Here is a 16,487-nt window from a genome sequence, read left to right on the forward strand (position 1 = left end):
TGCACTTCCAGAATTGGGATGCGAGGAGATGACCATTCTGATAGCAACTACTAGGAAAAAATTAATTGATGAAGTGGTAGACTTGGAAGCATGTAGAGATTTATTTAGAATTAGAGTAGTGGAAGTCCCCACATTTAGAAGTGATTCTTTGTTTCGACAGCGGGAAGAAAAAGAAGGTGTGGCTGTAGTCTATTCTGATTCACCGGCAGGAAGAAGCGTGGACTCATCGGAGGAGAAGAATTCCGAGAGGTGTTATGAGGAAGAAGACAATCAATTGTGTATGGGAACAGACCTAAAGGTACAACTTGTCGGATGAGGATGAGGAGGAAAGGAACATAGGGGAGGAAATAATTATGGGTTTGAGGAATAATGTTGCTGGTCAGAGGAAGGTTCAAACGCAAATCGAGATAGCGGTGGAACATGAGGTAGTGCTGGATCATGTGGTGAGAGAGGCAGAATATGACAACAGGAAATTTGGTAAGACTGCACGTATTAATGAGGGGATGAAGGATAATTTAATAGATTTGCCCATCTTGGATGGTCGTTTAGAGTCAAAGGAGGTGGAGGATGTGATTAATATGGGCCTTACAAATAATTGTGCTATCATAAGATCCAAGGGAGAGGAAGTCCAACAGGATGGGGTTGTGGTTGAACGGGTGGTTGGAAAACCCAAATCGGGGATAGTATGTGAGGATTTAGACCAGAGCCTTGGCTTGTCAACACAATTGACGGACGTTTCTTTCTCGCACAATTCCAGGCAGAACCAGAGATCTAAGGAGGGGATTAACAATAAATATAGCTCTCTCCAAATAATTGAAGAGAAATATTCGACTCCCCATAGGAAGACTAGACTTTGCCGAAGCAAGATTAATCAGGAGAACGTGCACCGCGAGGAAGAATGCACTGAACTTGATGGCTCACAAGTGTTTTTGATTTCTGAAAACTATAGCAATGGAAGAATTGGAAGTTTCAGGTGATTCACATTTGATTACGGAATGAAGTTGGAGGTTTAGATGGTCTCCGATAACAAGACGAGCAATAAGTGGTAGAAAGGCGAATAGAGTGATTTCGAAGCTAGCTTTTTGTACTCTTATACTGTGGTGTATTCCAGGAAATGTTTAGGCGTTAGTCTTCATTGTTGTTGCTAGATTGGTTATCAGCTCAGCCAAAATTTATACTGTGTTAGTAGCTTATATGGTTTAGGCTGAGCTAGTTCTGTTGTATAGGGTTGTCTTCGGTTCTTTTTTGGTTTTTTGGTTATGTTGGGGGTGTTTATCTGGTTGTATCTTATGTAATTTCTTTTGGTTAATGAAATCTTTAGGCACTCTTTTCCTCCTTCCGCTGATTAAGGAGCTTCTCTACAAGCTCCTTTAATCAAGAAAGGGGTTTTTAACGAGGCCTTCAATTCCTATAAAAAAAAATACCACTAAAGAATGCAATTTCACCATTTTCCCTTGAGCAAAACAATGAAGGGATCGATCCTTTGCACAACAGAAAGTTTGGGATTGATCCTTTTGATCAAGTAATCAATCTCTTTTTGAGGGACCGATCATTTCGAAAAGAGATCGATCCTTTGGACGACAGAAAGTTTGGGATCCGATCCTTTTGAGGGATCGATCTTTTTTTTGGGAATGACTTGCTTAAACTCGGGAAACACCCAACAATTCCTCTGATACTGGCAAACATGTTTAACGTCTTATTTAGTGTCTTAGAGATCAAAAGGTATTAATTTTCAAACTTGCAACACACAAATACGAATTTTGCCATGGAAATTACTCTAGCATGCTTCATGAACTAAACAAAATACCAGAAACCATAGTTTTACTTTGAGATAAACAAGGTCCTCATTAGCTAAAGGTTAAATGGAATGTACATGTGCGTACTCTTCGCACAATTGAAGGTTAATACTTCCATAACAACAACAATAAATATCACTGTCAATGTCTAAAGTCTAAGTCAGTCCGTTATTCATTTTATTAGAGTACTCTTGAAGAGTTCAGGAATTCATTCAAAACCCTGCTCTGTTCGTGTGTGCTGAATTCTACTCTTGAGCCAAATATACCCACATAAACCTCAATCCCACAACAATACTAAGAACATTTAACATATCAGTCAACTCAGTCACAAAATTGGTCTCCTTGAGAATATAAGACAAATTTAAATTTGCCAACTTAACGTATTCTAAGCAAGAAAATATCTCGAATTAGTACTCGGAGTGATTCTCTAGAACAGTCAATTTCATCTAAGGATGATTGGAACAAACAATGAAAAGCTCCCCACCATAGACCTGGCACCAAAATGGATGGCAAGTTAAGCTTAGACCCAAGCACTAACCTTGCATATCGGTCGATGGGGATCTCGAAGATTGACAAGTAAATTGTCACTCTTCAAATCAAAGTGCACTATATTCTTTCCATGCAAATACTCCATTCCAAAAGCCACATCCATGGCAATCAAAAGTTGCGTAAGCTTATCAAGATTCCTGGAAAGAGCAAGTCGTCCAATAATTATTTATAATCTGATAAAACTTCAATTAAAACACAAATATAGGAAAGCTTATACAATATAACAAACAAAACTAGAACTTTTAGGGCCTCTCATTCTTCTGTAAATAAGGCCTTAAAGAATCATTCACTACATATTCTGTCACTGTTGCCACAGAGCCACCAGGACCATCGAGAACAACACCATAGAAAGCCACAACATTGGGATAGTGCAAGTCAGCAAGCTTAATTTCCTTGTTCCAAAAATCATCAATCTTATCATATGCATTTACCGAAGTACGTGTTGTTAGTGAGTGATATTTCAAAGCAGAGCTACTAGGGAGAAAATAAGAGCATGAAATAAGAGGAAATAAAGAGTCGAACCATGCGTTCTCGTTCAGAAGGTTTCCCTGCAAAACATCTATCATTGATCCGTTTGATTGCAACATCACTACCCCGCCACTTCCCATGATAAACAGTACCAAAGATCCCAGAACCAAGCATCGCAGCTCTTCAAGGTCAATGTTTTTTATAATCTGAAAAAAGAATATAGCTAAATTTAAGGGCAAAAAGAGTTAACAATAAAGCACAAACATCACATAAAAACAATGATTCAACCTGCAAGCGACCAATGCCATCCAAAACTCGAAAACCATATATTTTTTTATGTCTGGTTGTTTAGTTTTGATTTCCTGAATTAAGAAAACAAAAATAAAAGATGGTCCAAGGAATGCATCTGCTCACACTCAACGGTCTCACATCTTTTGGTATAGCGTTGGGATCAAATGCCATGATCAAGAACACAGGATTCAGCTAACGCTAAGACTAGTGCAAATCAAGCTTGGAAGAGATAAAAGCTAGGGTTTTGGTTTCTGGGTTTTGTTTATTCCCGTAAAATATACTAGATTTTTCACATAATATCTCTGAGAAACAGCAAAAAAAACTTCTTTTACACAAAAGGGTATTAGTATTACTACTATTTCCTAAAAGCAACAAACAGAGCTAAAACATAAAAAATGAAGACTAATAGCGGTGAGAGGGAGAGAGAGAATATGGGGTAGACGAGACAGAGACAGCGACATCGACAGCAGTGATCCGGAACCGCGTTTGATTCAGGGCATTTTCGGCTCTTACAACGAACCGTTAACTCTTCTTTTGTCTCTCAGCTTCCTATCTGCCTATGTTTCTCTCTCATGAAATCCAGTCTTTTGGCGCCTATGTTGTTTCGAGGATGACATTCACCGGGTTTTTTTCCTGGGTTTTTTTATTTTCTCGAGAAAACCAAGGAGATTGAAATTGTGTGGTAGTGATTATTATTTTCTCCCCAGGTTGCGAAGGTTAACAAATGAGAGAAAACGGAGGCATTAGGGGTGACGACACGTGGATTGCTTCATGCAAATGCTCAGTCAGAATAGTAGGATGATTTTGATTTATAAAAGAGATTTTTTTTTCTTTCTATAATCTGGACTTGGCGGGCTCTGCCTCTTAAATCCACATCCATTTATGGGACATCAGTTTCTACTTTATTGATAAATTAGTCCATATACTTTAATTCATCAAAATCCCATCATTATATTTTATAAAAATCGAGAATTTAATATAATTAGATAAGACAATTAACCAGGAAGCATTTTGGATACCTGAAACAAGCAAAATATACTTTCTTATAAAAGTTTATTAGTCCAAACTCGAAAGTTGTTCAAACACTGTTTATTTATAACCCTATAGGAATCACTAGAGAAGACGATTCGAAGTCTGATATAGGGAGTTATGACTCATATTATTCAAGAAAATGCTCTCAGCATTCAAGCAGCTGCTTCAGCAGCAGTGGAGACTTTCTCGATGACATGTATAGGGTCTCCCACTTTAACCATCTTCGCCTTCCCTGCAGTTACACTTTCCTTGCAAACCAAGTTCTGCCCGAAGTAGATCTGCCATATCATTGGACAACTAGTTAAATACGGCTCGTTTGTGCGGACAGGTTCCTTAGAAGGATACAGGCATTGAAGCAGATGAGTTTTTAATTTACATCTTACCTTCCCTTGCTGTTTCTTGTCCAGTCGCAAAACCTTATCCGACCTGACTTTCATAAGTGTTTCATTCGGTTCCGGCCCGGCAACTGCAGTATCTTGATTGATTGTAGGTACCTGATAAATGCAGAATCGTATTTTAAGTTTTTTTCTGTTTGAAGATAGAATATGCTGAAAATGAAAATTAATTTTTGGTAAATAATCTGAAAATGTAGGAAGGTTAGCCTCATACCTTACAGCGGGAGCATAGTTTCACACCTTGAAATGAAAATTGGCTTATCTTAATCTCAGTCCACAGGTCTTCGGAAAACGGCTCACAGCCGGCAACAAGGATGCTATCACAAGCAAGGTAAATGATGTAATAAATTCATAAATAATACAGAAAAAGAGAGGTAAGAGTCAAACACATGTTTCTCGTTGGAAATAGCATGAGAGGAATCTACTAAGATATTGAATTTGAAGGATTAAGTGGATTCTGTGGAGTATTGTTTATGGCGGCATGCTAAATAAGAACCAAGGGTATGAGCCTAAGAGGAAAAAAACAAATACTTGGGCCTGAAACGATTAACCGGTACAGGTTCCTTGAGAAGCTTGTTCAGTGCATCCAAAGATTCCTGAAAAAGAAATTTACTTACAACATCAGGTTTGAGCTTTATTAAACTATTATTATCATCAATCATTAGCATCGTCGTTAGAACAAAAATAAAAATCGTTTCTGAAGCTGGCCAACCTGAGATATTAGCATGAACGGGTACTGATCGGAAAACATTATGAAATGCCCTGGAGCATAATCAGGATCCACAGGCCTAGTTTCTGATGCTGCATTAATTAAATAATGTTATAGCCAAATTGTTGGCCATATAAATATGAGACTTAAGCTATCTCAATATGCAGCACTATGCCGACATGGCCGTATAGCATACTAGCATTTACAACACCAAGCAAGAATAACATATCGTCGTCTTTCCCTTGATAAACCCAAATGAATGCACTTAATGTCCTATTGATTGAAATGTATTTGAACCAAACAAACCTGCATTAAAACGAACCATTCGACTGGGCTTCCCAAGATAATCCGTAAACCATTTTGAAGCCTCATCACCCTCATCCAAAGCAGAACCAGACCATTCCCAAACCGAAACACCATCTGCCACTAGTGGTGGTTTACAAAGTGAGATCTTGAGTAAACCCATTCCAGGGGCTTTTATTTCTGCAAATGGAAGTAAATAATGGTCATGACAGAAAAACCTCATGAAAATTCGAAAGGAAACGTGATCTGCTAGCATTAGACAACGGAAAACTAAAGAATAACGATAAAACATTAGATCCCTATACTGCTTAGGAGAAGAGGCATAGCATTACAACTTTACAATATAGAACCAAACAGCAACCAGCTTAGGACATTAACAATGTCAAATAATTATCCACCTAATATAGGGAATCTGAGTTTCCATGATAAGAACAGGGGAACCAAAACTTGACACCTCAATGGGAGAATCAAAAGAAATCGATGATATCTATCTTTTTTTTACAATTTACACAAAAAATAGAGAAATTATTTCAATGATTTCTTTATATGGTCAACTTAGATAGACAATGATTATACCAACATGCTAACACTAATATTTCTACAATTAGGGATTAGATTGTCATCCTCGTGCAAGATATATGTTGAGTTGCTATGCTGCAGAAAAATGGTGTAGCTCAGGCAATAGGAAAGACTTGGCATTGGCATGTTTAATTCTTTCATCGACTCCAACATCATACAGACTAAAAGGGAGAGAAGTTTAACTTAGTTCAGGAGCATGTAAGAAACCCGAAATAGTTCAGGATTAAAGGTGAGTTTAATTTAGTTGAGTTTCTAGGGGGAAAAATATAGTGAAGCCAGTTTTTAAAACATTAAATCACAACAAATATTGCCATGTAAAAGCACAATTCTACTTCAAATGAGCAAATATAGAACGCAACACTTGCAAAATCTAAGTTGTTAGAAATTAGTGAGGCATTATTGATAAAGATGAGTTGGTTTTACCCATATAGGAGTTCTTGGTAGGTTCCCAACCCTCTGAAAAGGCCTCCTTTGGCAGGTTTACCTCGACTAGAGCAAGCTTTGGTTGAACCCTTTGAGTATACGCCCTCCCTTTCTCATTCACAACCAGCCACTGCCGATCCCATCGGAACCCTGCACATCCATCATCAGACTCATGTAAAAAAGGAAATCACCGTTGCTTGCATAAAGAAAAAAATGAACAAATTGTTAGGTTGTTGAGGCCTTTGACCAGGCCAAGCTAAGATAACTATACTGTTTATCAAATAATAAACCCACGGTGAGGAACTCGAAGTTGAGCAAATAATTCAAAGCATCCAAGACTTAGAATGCAAAGAAATAGAAGAAGAAGAACCAGTAGGATTGAGGGGAGCTTGAGGGACAGAGATTCCACGGCATGATTTGATGGGGTAGATAAAGATTGATGATATCTTAGCATCAGCAGCAGTTCCGGTTGATGATCCACTCTTCTCCATCTCTTCTTTCAGGCAACGATAATTTTGAGTTCCCAAGCAAGCCAAGACTCTTCTTCAAGAGCTGGCTTGTTGCACTGGATTACTTGCCAAAACACGTGAATTTCATTTCCTTAATAAGGAAACTTCCAAACTAGGTTTAGAAGAGTGGACCACCCTCAATCCAAAAGCCCACACCCTTTCACCACTCAAACTAAGTTTTTTTTTTTTGTTCTCTAATTTCTCTCGTCCAATAATCATAAAAATATAAAACTATAAAATACAGTTAAATCTTATACCATATATATTATGTCTAACTAAATAAAAATTAATATTAAATCTTCTTTAAGTATAAATAATTTTTTTTGATGAAAGTATAAATAAAATTTAATTTAATACAGCCCCTAAGTTATTTTAGCTTTGAATTAAGATTTATTTAATTCTTATAAAATGTTCTGTAGATATAAATAAAACTTAATGCCAACCAAAGTACAAATGCGACCATTTCAGGAACAGGCAGGGTGGCAAAAAGATGAGGAATACTTCAATGAGGCTCAATGCTTTTGCCGTTGCACTTTTCATCATTCCACCACTGGAATTCCTGGTGTCCTTCATTATTCTTTCCCCATAATTTTACAGTAATACCGTTACAGTCTCATCGACAGCTTCATTCAACTTCTTATTTTAATTCTCAGCAGACATGCAGACGATATGAACAACACGAACAAACAAGCAAATGGAGACCATGATATTTTCTGCATTCATCACATGTTCCAAATACTGGCCATGGTTCTGTAATTTTTTTTTAAATAAGCACCGTCGTTAGCTTTTCAACATATGCTAATCTGTCTACAAGCTGATCGAGTTAAAAACTAATCTAAAACAGTACCCGCTCTTGATATATATCCAGAACCTTGATGACCTTCTCGAAGAATAGTTTCCGGTGCAATCTGTACCTGCATATGTAAAATGTAAGAAGGGCTTCAACTTGGACTGTAATTAAGAGACATGAAAAGAAAAAGGTACGGTATGTTATGTCAGAATTGAATACTTGATTGCTGTTTCGAGTGTCCTCCTTGCTTCTGGCATAGAATCTGTTGGCATAAAAAGGGAAAATAAAGTAAATTGTACCATGGCCAATGTTCTAGATGATCAGACATAATGGAAGTAGCATATATTTGAAAACTTATTGCAATAAACGATAAACAGAAGCTTTTCATTGTGCCAATTTAAACAGTGCTTCAACCATAAACCATGAAAATATCTAGGCACATCATTTTTTTAAGGAATTTGGATTCTGCAAGCTTCCGAAAAACCAAAATCAGTCCAGCTCGGTAAGGGCCCTCATTTCTGGTCTTGCGCGGAAGTTGTAGGAAAGAATGTTTAATTCAATCCGATAAGATTGGAAAATGTTCACCTAGTAATTTCTGGTCCTGCGCAGAAGTTGTAGGAACTGGGCAAGCATCTGCTGACATTCTTCTTGTAACTCCTCCACAGCTTTCCTTGCCATGCTAGGGATTGGAGGAACATCTCCATCTGACCACGTGGGCAATGTTCTTGCAGCTGCTATGACTGCCCCGTTGACAAAATCGTCTATTTTTCCGCTAATTGGCCTGAAAGTTTTGTGAACTTAAAGGTTCCGAATCAAAATTAAATTACCATTCTCGTTTGAAAAGTTTTAGAAAGTTCAAACAGTTCATACTGTTATGATAGTACTCTCCAGGAAGACCGGATATATTGAAGATTGACAAGAAAGAGTCCAAGTGAATATGTGCATTTCCGGAGAATGGTATTACATCCCAAGGATTCTGCAACATTCAGGCCTCAAGAGTTAAATTTAAGGACAATAACTTGCACATTACGGCATCAAACATCAGTTTATTTGAAAATATCTTTTGCAATGACAACAGATATTCCCCTGATTCCACTAAATAAGATTTTAAAAAAATAGCATATCTAAATATGTATATTGATGATTAAAAATTGAAGCTAATTACCACAGAAGACGAGAAGCCGTATCGTTGCATGAGCATATGATTCTGCTGTCCCCTCATATAATCGATGGTCATCTGTCAAAATTTATGGAATCATGGATATAACCCATGATGCAAATAAAAAACATTTAGGATCTAATTTGGCTGATGGCTTGGACCGAAACCATTAACTGTGAATCTGTGATAACTGAACAATATTAGAATTCAAAAGAGAGTTATGGAAGAACAATAACTCCTCTCCTTTTTTAATCCTCTGCCCAGCATTTATCATCACCTCAACAATGCGATTCTTAAAAAGCCAATGAAGAAAACAATTTGGATGAAATGAATGATTTAGCATGTCTGCAACGGCAAATGAAAACGTCAAAATCATGTTAAAATAATGTAACTGAGAGAAGAAATAGTTTAAAGGAAATATTATCACAATCAACTTTTAGATAAGTCAGTGAGAAACCGAGTGAAGCCAAAACAAGCCAAAGAAAAACATAGATTGAGGAGACTTGTGCTGCAAGATCACCATACCAGCATAGGGAATTAGCATATTCGCATCTTGAACTAGTGCACCGATCCTAACTTGCATGCTAATGCAGCGTGACTGTGCAATGCTAACTGCCCAAATGAATCTCTCAGGATCATGAGCAAGGCGCTTTATTTTCAAGGGAGCACCGGAATGCTGAGTGACGTTAAGCACACAAATATTATTTGTTACAGCATGCAAAAACTTCTCGAAACAAAAAAAGTAGTGTGAGAGGCAAAACTTTGAGAACGATAATGACAAGATGTTTATACCCAGTTCTTTTCCCAAAACTCTAAGGCTCTTAGTTGTTGATTTCTCATAGTTGAAGCAAGGTCGGGATCCTGCAGCTGTGAGAAGTCATCCTGCAAGGATTGATCGAGTAGTCAATATAGCAAATCCTTTCCCATTCAACAACCAAATCCCAATGTTTCAATGCTACCAGAATTATATCACTCCCCACCATCAATTCATCAAATACAAAAAAATGTATTTTAGCAACAAAAAAGAAGAAGAAGGGAACTAAAATCATAAAAACAAGAAAAATAAACATTGAAACACTAATGCTACATGTCTTCCCGTTTTACGCACCTCAGTAGCAAGAAGCAAGCTAGTGCAGTCGTCTGCACTAGGTAAGAAATCTCCATATAGTTGCCAAAAGTTATCATCCCTATCAAATGCATACAAGAGAAGGCAAGCCAATCGCAAATCCCAGTCTGTCTGCCAAGAAAGATACACATAAATTACAGTAATTAAATACTGTGCTAGTGCATTCACCGAATCTAACAATAAATGCACTATACTTGTATGATAAAATTAAGCATTTCGTGTAAAGGAAGATTCCAATTACCTCAGGATTGGTTGAGTTTATGATATCAAAAATGGGATGACCTAAAGGTATTATATCCGGAAAGAACATCCATGGAAGCTGCTGCCTTATTGTCAACATAAAACTCCAAAGGTATTTCCATAATAACCTGTTAAGTGTTAGAAGCATAGTTACCGACACATGATTAGTTACTGAAGACTGTATAGAAAAGGCAGAAACAGACTCTGGCACGACGAAGAGCTTCAACATCTTTGGAGGCATAGACCCCAAAACCGTCAGGTCCTTCCTTGAACTCAATTACATAAGCTCTCATACTTCGAACGTAACCTATCTTGTAGAAATCAGGGTCCGCAGGCTCCAGCTATGATGAAAACAGTTCAAAAATAAAAAGAAAGCAAAGTGAAGGTTTAAGAAACCCAAAATTCAAATAAAAAAAACTAATAGGAAGTGAATTGACAAGGCAGGAGCATATAAATACCTGAGAAGGAGATTCATCGAGTGGGGGAGGTTGAAAGAGTGGGAAAGAAGGAGTTTCAACCGAAGCATTAATGGGTCTCAAATGATACCTGGCAACTGGTGTTTGTGACCACCCATGATTATGAAAATGTCCACGACGATATTTTATTTCCGGGCGAGAATAGGTGAAGCACCCACCGATATGATGATGGGGAACAAACAATGTCACCATTGGAGTTCAAAATGGAACCATGGTGTCAACACTGGCAGTGTATTACTCCGGTACTGGTGTTTATCTTTCGTTGTTTGGACAAGAAGATCAACTCTGGACTCCTTAAACTCAAAGAGAAATGCCATTACAGGGAAACGTTATCCGTTCGCAAGCCGCAACCAGAGACCAGGCCAGACCTGCAGAGTGCAAAAGGGATAACGCAACTGGCCGCCCAGTCCATCTTAGCCAGCCTTGGTCATCATTGGCCCATCCTATATGTGAAATATCTCCAAAAGATCTAATCTTTGTTTCTTACCATCAGTGGGTGCACCAGGGTTCAAAGTAGGATTCTAAATTACTCAGTCGAGCTTGCATATTGTTGAGTTCAACTTGACTCGAGAATTATAAAATAAAGCTCGATTCGTCTCAAAATCTTACGAAATTACAATTTTTTAAATTCAACTTGAACTCCAAATCATGAATTAAAATTCGAAGGCTTGAAAAAATCTTAAATTTAACTCGATTAAAGCATCAAACTCGAAATTGAATCTTAAATACATGAAAACCTTATATTGTATTTTTTTAAATCGTCACATAAATGTTAATATTATTAATAATTTATTTTTAAAAATATAAAATCTTAGTATATTATATGTTGGAGCTGCTCACGAGCTTTTGGAATCGAGTATCAAGTAGCTCGTTTCGACTCATTAAAAACTCCATTCGAACTGAATATTTATCAAGCTTTGAGTCAATCTCGAATAACTCACGATCTATCTCGTTTCATTTACGACCCTAATCCTAATAATCTAAAACATTGTTTGATCCACGTTGAAGAGACCACACCTAGCATTTTCTCATGTGCATGGTCCACCCAAATCTTGGCTCTTGAGTCCCAAACATACGAGGCGACATGTAAGAATCATCGCATGAACTAAGCGATCTCGGTGGTAAAAAAAAGTGTTGTTATTTTTTGAAGTTTTAGATTCGAGCACCAAGAATATCAGAATGTGAGTGTTCAATATTAAATGTTTAAAAGTTATCTTTAAACAGTTATTGTCTTCTGTTTATCACAATTAATAAAAAAAAACATGTAAGGGTGACCACTGACCTTCGAACACCATAATCAATAAGTGAAACATGGTGGGTCTAGCCCAAAATTCATGTGTGGGTCAATAAATGAGCCGAGAAACCACACAAAGTCGATTTACAGATAAGGCTCCACACCACACCTACTCTCATTTAAGACTGGCCTATTTTCATTTTCATATTCATTGAAAATCTTTAGTGGTCCTCCATTTCTGCACCTTTTTTTTGCTTATTTGTACACTTTTATTAAATTCTGTCCACATTTCTGCACATTTTGTATGCTTATTTGTACACTTTTATTAAATTCTGTCCAGATTCCATTTCATATCTGAGACATTTCCTGTTAAGGTCTAAGATCATTCTCCAACTAACGCAGTTATTAAATCCATAAATGTTTTATGTTATTTGTGTAATTTTTGATTCTATGATAATTTAAAGTTACAAAACATATAAAACAGTCCTCCAAAAAATGGTGCATCATTACTCAATCATCAATAGTGATGGTTTAACAGATAAGTATATATCATGGTAAATAAAATACTATATTATATATAGAGAGACTCATTCTCTAACCCTAAAAAACTGCAGCATTCCTGGAAAGCTGTCAAATTTCTCATTACTTCACTTATTCTTCTTCTGTTAAATATTGTCTTTGATTCTTCCCCCCCCCCCCCACTTAGTTGTGTATTGGAGGTTTTCTCTTGGCTTGTGAATAGTCCATTTCAGCTATCTCCATGATGTCCGCATATTGGTCATGGACCTCGGAAGTTGTCGGCGAACCAACGGGAACTTTCTCTTGCTTTTCGCCATTTCCTTGGTTCACTAATTCGACTTTAGAAGTAGTGTTAGCTTTGTCATATCCACCGTCTTCGCTCTGAATGCAGAGCAAAAATCGACTAAGTACCGGGTTCGAGAAATAAATTACTAGTGGTGACTATGTCAACCAACCTTGGAACCGGTGGAAAATGCAGTAGCAGCAGCAGCAGTTGCAGTAAGAAGTTTCCTACCGTTTCCTGCAAAAATTGGATGTGAAAAAAGTTGTATATCAGTTGGTGTAAGAGACAAGGTAAACTTTTGATCCAACACAGAGGAATAATTATGCTATCAAGATTCAAACCCCGGTAATAAAAAGCATGGAACAACACTGTTCCTAGGGGAGGCTAAATCCTTGGTTCACTGTAATGTAATCTTAATTAAATGCATGGTAGCCAATGCCAGTGCTGTGATTTTTTTTCCTCCTCCTGGTACCTGTACAATGTCCTTTGCATAAAATGACATCTCCCAAAACTTCATTACTGTTTTTCATCGAAGCTTCTTCCTGCATAAAACAATGTCCTTTCTTTTATCTTAAAGCTCCTCAAATTATATTGAACTGAATGCATACAAAAATGAAGGAAGTTGGATACCAACATGCAGCAATTTAGGATGCCGTGATGGTTTGAAACTTTTCTCCAATCGAATCCCTTCAAAAAGGAACAAAAAGCAAGAAGATAAGATGTCAGAATTGAATTGACAAATAATGGAGGCTTTGCTGTGTTATGGAGAAATAATTGTGGGATTTTACCTTCAACAATAGAAAAGAGAACCAACAACACCAGAGAAGACACTGCTAAACTGGAAGGACTCATTTGCAGGACTAAAACACAAAAGTGCTGAGAAATTTTTCAGTCTTCGGATTCTCTTTCTTTTTTTCTTTGTATTAGGAAAGGAACTTTGAATGCAAGTCTCCTGATGAATTTCTACACCATTGGAATTTGCCTGCCTTTATATATACTACAACTTCGCTCCCGTAAGGACCCATTAACAAGTTCCTAAATTTTATAATTTGAATTAATCATTGTACCAGTCTGTCGACAGACTAATCCAGATCGAGTATTACAGAGTTGAGAGCGACCCTTCCAATCAAGTTTGCTCAATTCGTAAAAGCCAAGGTTCGAACTCCTAATATTACTTAAGGGATCTAGTGTCACATACTACCCAATTATTTTTTCATGAAATATTATTTTTACTATATCGGTAAGAAATACTAATATTTTTTGTTGTCATCGAGTTTTAAGGTTTTATCTTGATTAATCTAGACCGATATGGGTCGCACACATGATTTTGATGGGTAATTCTCTCAGCAAATTTTTTTTCATATACAATAACTTGAACCTAAGACTTTACTTAAACGATATCAAATTACTTACCATTTGAACCAATACAATTAAAAATAATAATATTTGTAATGCCGTTACGTTATGTTCAAAATTATAAACTTTACCCCAAATACCCATAGTTCAATCATGGAATGCGAGTGGGTCTTGTTAGAGGATACATGACCACAGAGCCATATAGGCCTTTATGGGGGACAGGTTTTATATTTTCGAGTGTCAAAATGAAACCCAATAAAGATGATAAATTCTAGGAGAACCGACGGTGTTAGTGTTTAGTGATATTAGATAATATATATATATATATATATATATATATATTCATATAAGAATAGTTAATATATATTTTAAAATTAAATATATCATATTATAACAGGATATCAATTTGAGTTAGAACAAAAATGAAATGTCATGATTAGACAACTGTATGTTACTATGCTAGTTTGTTTGATTGCACGTTTTGTGTCATTACATTTTAAGGTATGGTGTCAACTCTTTAAGGTAAAGTCGGCTCCTGGCAAAAGCTATGAAAATGTGGGGTGGGGGAGGAAGGGACATTCCATTTTAATTGAGTAATCAAATCAAATATACACGACTGCTTTTTTTATATTAATTAGTTAATGATTCAATCGTGATTATTTTAAAAATAAACGTAGCATCTTTTGTTTTTAATGTATTTTTTAATTTAACTGGTTGTAATAGTTTGGACAAAAATGTTTAATCCGTTTGAATGAACAAGTTTAGATTTAAGATTTGAGTGAAGGGAATTTAATTATAAGTTGCATGTAGGGGCCAAACGGACGGGATGGGTTTGGATATCTATTTTTCATCTTTATAATCACTTAATATTTACTATTTACTCACCGTTTACGATAGGTAAAATTTTTAAATTCACATCTGTTTAAACATATATTCTCAAATCCACCACACCTACTACTTAACTAGATATTCACCACTTATTTTGTACCCACCTGACAGCAACCTCACAGATTACATAAAATAACAAAATATAACACAAACACAACCATTAAGAAGCATAATAAAATAAACTATGGATTAATTGAGTTTATAAATTAAGGTTTTGTTAAATTACAAGTCATGTCTTATAAAATTTTAAGATTTATATAATAATCACTAAAATTATACTTAAATTCATAATGATCCAAAATTGATATGGTGTGTAATTATTAGATGGGCGAATATGAAGAGGGCGGATGTGGAACAAGTAAGATTTTAAACTCATCATCTACCCACTACCTATGATGATTATAATTTTTTACACCCACACTCATCTATTACCCGCGAAACTTTATATTCATTTCAATTAGAACTGATATGATACAAAATCTATGAAGCCGTATCCATGGGACATCCCTAGTAGCATGGTTACCGTTTGGGGGAGACAAGGTGGGCCAATTCCCACGTGTCACAGGGAACAAGGAGATTGAATGTGACGGTGACGGAAAAGGGTTAAAGTTTCCCTGTATGTCACCAAATAGACTTGTGTTGACGGAGCAGTTTTGTCTTTAGCGGCCTAATGGTGCGGCCACTCCACGAGGAAGTCTACATTAACGGGACCACAAAGGATTACATGGCAGGTGATTGGGCCACGTAAGTATATCCAGTTCACGTTGCACGTTTTCACTTAGGCCAACAGCAAAACATCTCGGACACTATTCTGTCCAAGAGTTCCATTTGGCGGCCCGACTTTCAATAAAATATTTTACTACTGAATCAAATACTACTATTAGTTAGACGAAAGCTTTAGTTTCCGAATTACACAAACAAGCCTCGACCTCGATGATCCTATCTACTTATTACGAATTCCTACTGTAACAATATTTACAATTAACCGAACCACCCAACTTTCTTTTTGGTCCAAAATAGACAACGCAATTTGAACGAATCCTTGATATTGCACTGCCAATATGGCGACACTTGTCCCACCATTCCAAAGCATTGCAAAAAAAAAGCAATCTTTCTTCCATGTTGGAATTAAATTCATCAATCTCTCATGTCCATATAGAATATCGGTTTATTGTTACTTTCTACGCCTTCCCATGCCTGGTATTTCCCCCATGCAAGCTCACATGTCCTGTCCTACATAAATTCTCACATGTGGCGGCGTGACCTTAGCCCTTCTATGCGAGCCCATCCTCTAGGCTCTCCACCTTGTTACAATATGGCGTGAGCGCTCCTAGGAAGGTTGCCGATGAATGCACCCACCAC

General features: G+C 36.8%; 2 protein-coding genes, 1 long non-coding RNA gene and 1 pseudogene across 5 annotated transcripts; all 4 read right to left on the minus strand.

Annotated features, from left to right (window-relative positions):
• Positions 1-1,967: 1,967 nt before the first annotated feature.
• Positions 1,968-3,881, minus strand: LOC120132255. Of its 2 annotated transcripts, none has more exons than XR_005516988.1 (3): positions 3,102-3,881; positions 2,868-3,019; positions 1,968-2,482 (listed from the first exon to the last, which is right to left on the minus strand). It is a non-coding gene; the product is annotated as an uncharacterized LOC120132255 (long non-coding RNA). The 2 variants fall into 2 exon arrangements; XR_005516987.1 differs by having other exon boundaries at positions 3,564-3,878.
• Positions 3,882-4,178: 297 nt separating this feature from the next.
• Positions 4,179-12,743, minus strand: LOC120132251 (mitochondrial amidoxime-reducing component 1-like). Of its 2 annotated transcripts, XM_039149057.1 has the most exons (9): positions 12,730-12,743; positions 6,916-7,044; positions 6,546-6,695; positions 5,547-5,723; positions 5,244-5,332; positions 5,063-5,127; positions 4,746-4,848; positions 4,520-4,630; positions 4,179-4,414 (listed from the first exon to the last, which is right to left on the minus strand). In XM_039149057.1, exons 2-9 carry the CDS (start codon positions 7,034-7,036, stop codon positions 4,289-4,291), a joined length of 942 nt encoding a protein of 313 aa, XP_039004988.1. In that variant the 5' UTR covers positions 7,037-7,044; positions 12,730-12,743; the 3' UTR covers positions 4,179-4,288. The 2 variants fall into 2 exon arrangements, with proteins under 2 accessions (XP_039004988.1, XP_039004987.1); XM_039149056.1 differs by lacking the exon at positions 12,730-12,743 and having other exon boundaries at positions 6,916-7,115.
• On the minus strand, positions 7,890-11,139 carry LOC120132249 (annotated as a pseudogene).
• On the minus strand, positions 12,735-13,817 carry LOC120132252. The gene is made up of 5 exons (XM_039149058.1): positions 13,670-13,817; positions 13,516-13,568; positions 13,354-13,423; positions 13,054-13,118; positions 12,735-12,979 (listed from the first exon to the last, which is right to left on the minus strand). The coding sequence occupies exons 1-5, from the start codon at positions 13,731-13,733 to the stop codon at positions 12,782-12,784; spliced, it is 450 nt and encodes a 149-aa protein (XP_039004989.1). The 5' UTR covers positions 13,734-13,817; the 3' UTR covers positions 12,735-12,781.
• Positions 13,818-16,487: the final 2,670 nt, after the last annotated feature.

Source organism: Hibiscus syriacus, unplaced genomic scaffold (genome assembly GCF_006381635.1).
Source record: "Hibiscus syriacus cultivar Baekdansim isolate YM2019G1 unplaced genomic scaffold, ASM638163v2 tig00110560_pilon, whole genome shotgun sequence".
Lineage (NCBI taxonomy): Eukaryota > Viridiplantae > Streptophyta > Magnoliopsida > Malvales > Malvaceae > Hibiscus > Hibiscus syriacus.

Bases quoted from the DNA above. Each gene is read 5' to 3' on its own strand.
- LOC120132251 (XM_039149057.1), bottom strand. From the start codon at position 7,036: ATGGAGAAGAGTGGATCATCAACCGGAACTGCTGCTGATGCTAAGATA. The intron at 5,333-5,546 runs GTTTGTTTGGTT...TAATTAATGCAG, and splicing joins AATGGTTCGTTTTAATGCAG to CATCAGAAACTAGGCCTGTG. The intron at 5,128-5,243 runs GTTGGCCAGCTT...TTTCTTTTTCAG, and splicing joins CGTTCATGCTAATATCTCAG to GAATCTTTGGATGCACTGAA.
- LOC120132252 (XM_039149058.1), bottom strand. From the start codon at position 13,733: ATGAGTCCTTCCAGTTTAGCAGTGTCTTCTCTGGTGTTGTTGGTTCTC. The intron at 13,424-13,515 runs GTTGGTATCCAA...TGTTTTATGCAG, and splicing joins GGCATCCTAAATTGCTGCAT to GAAGAAGCTTCGATGAAAAA. The intron at 13,119-13,353 runs GTACCAGGAGGA...CAATTTTTGCAG, and splicing joins ATGCAAAGGACATTGTACAG to GAAACGGTAGGAAACTTCTT.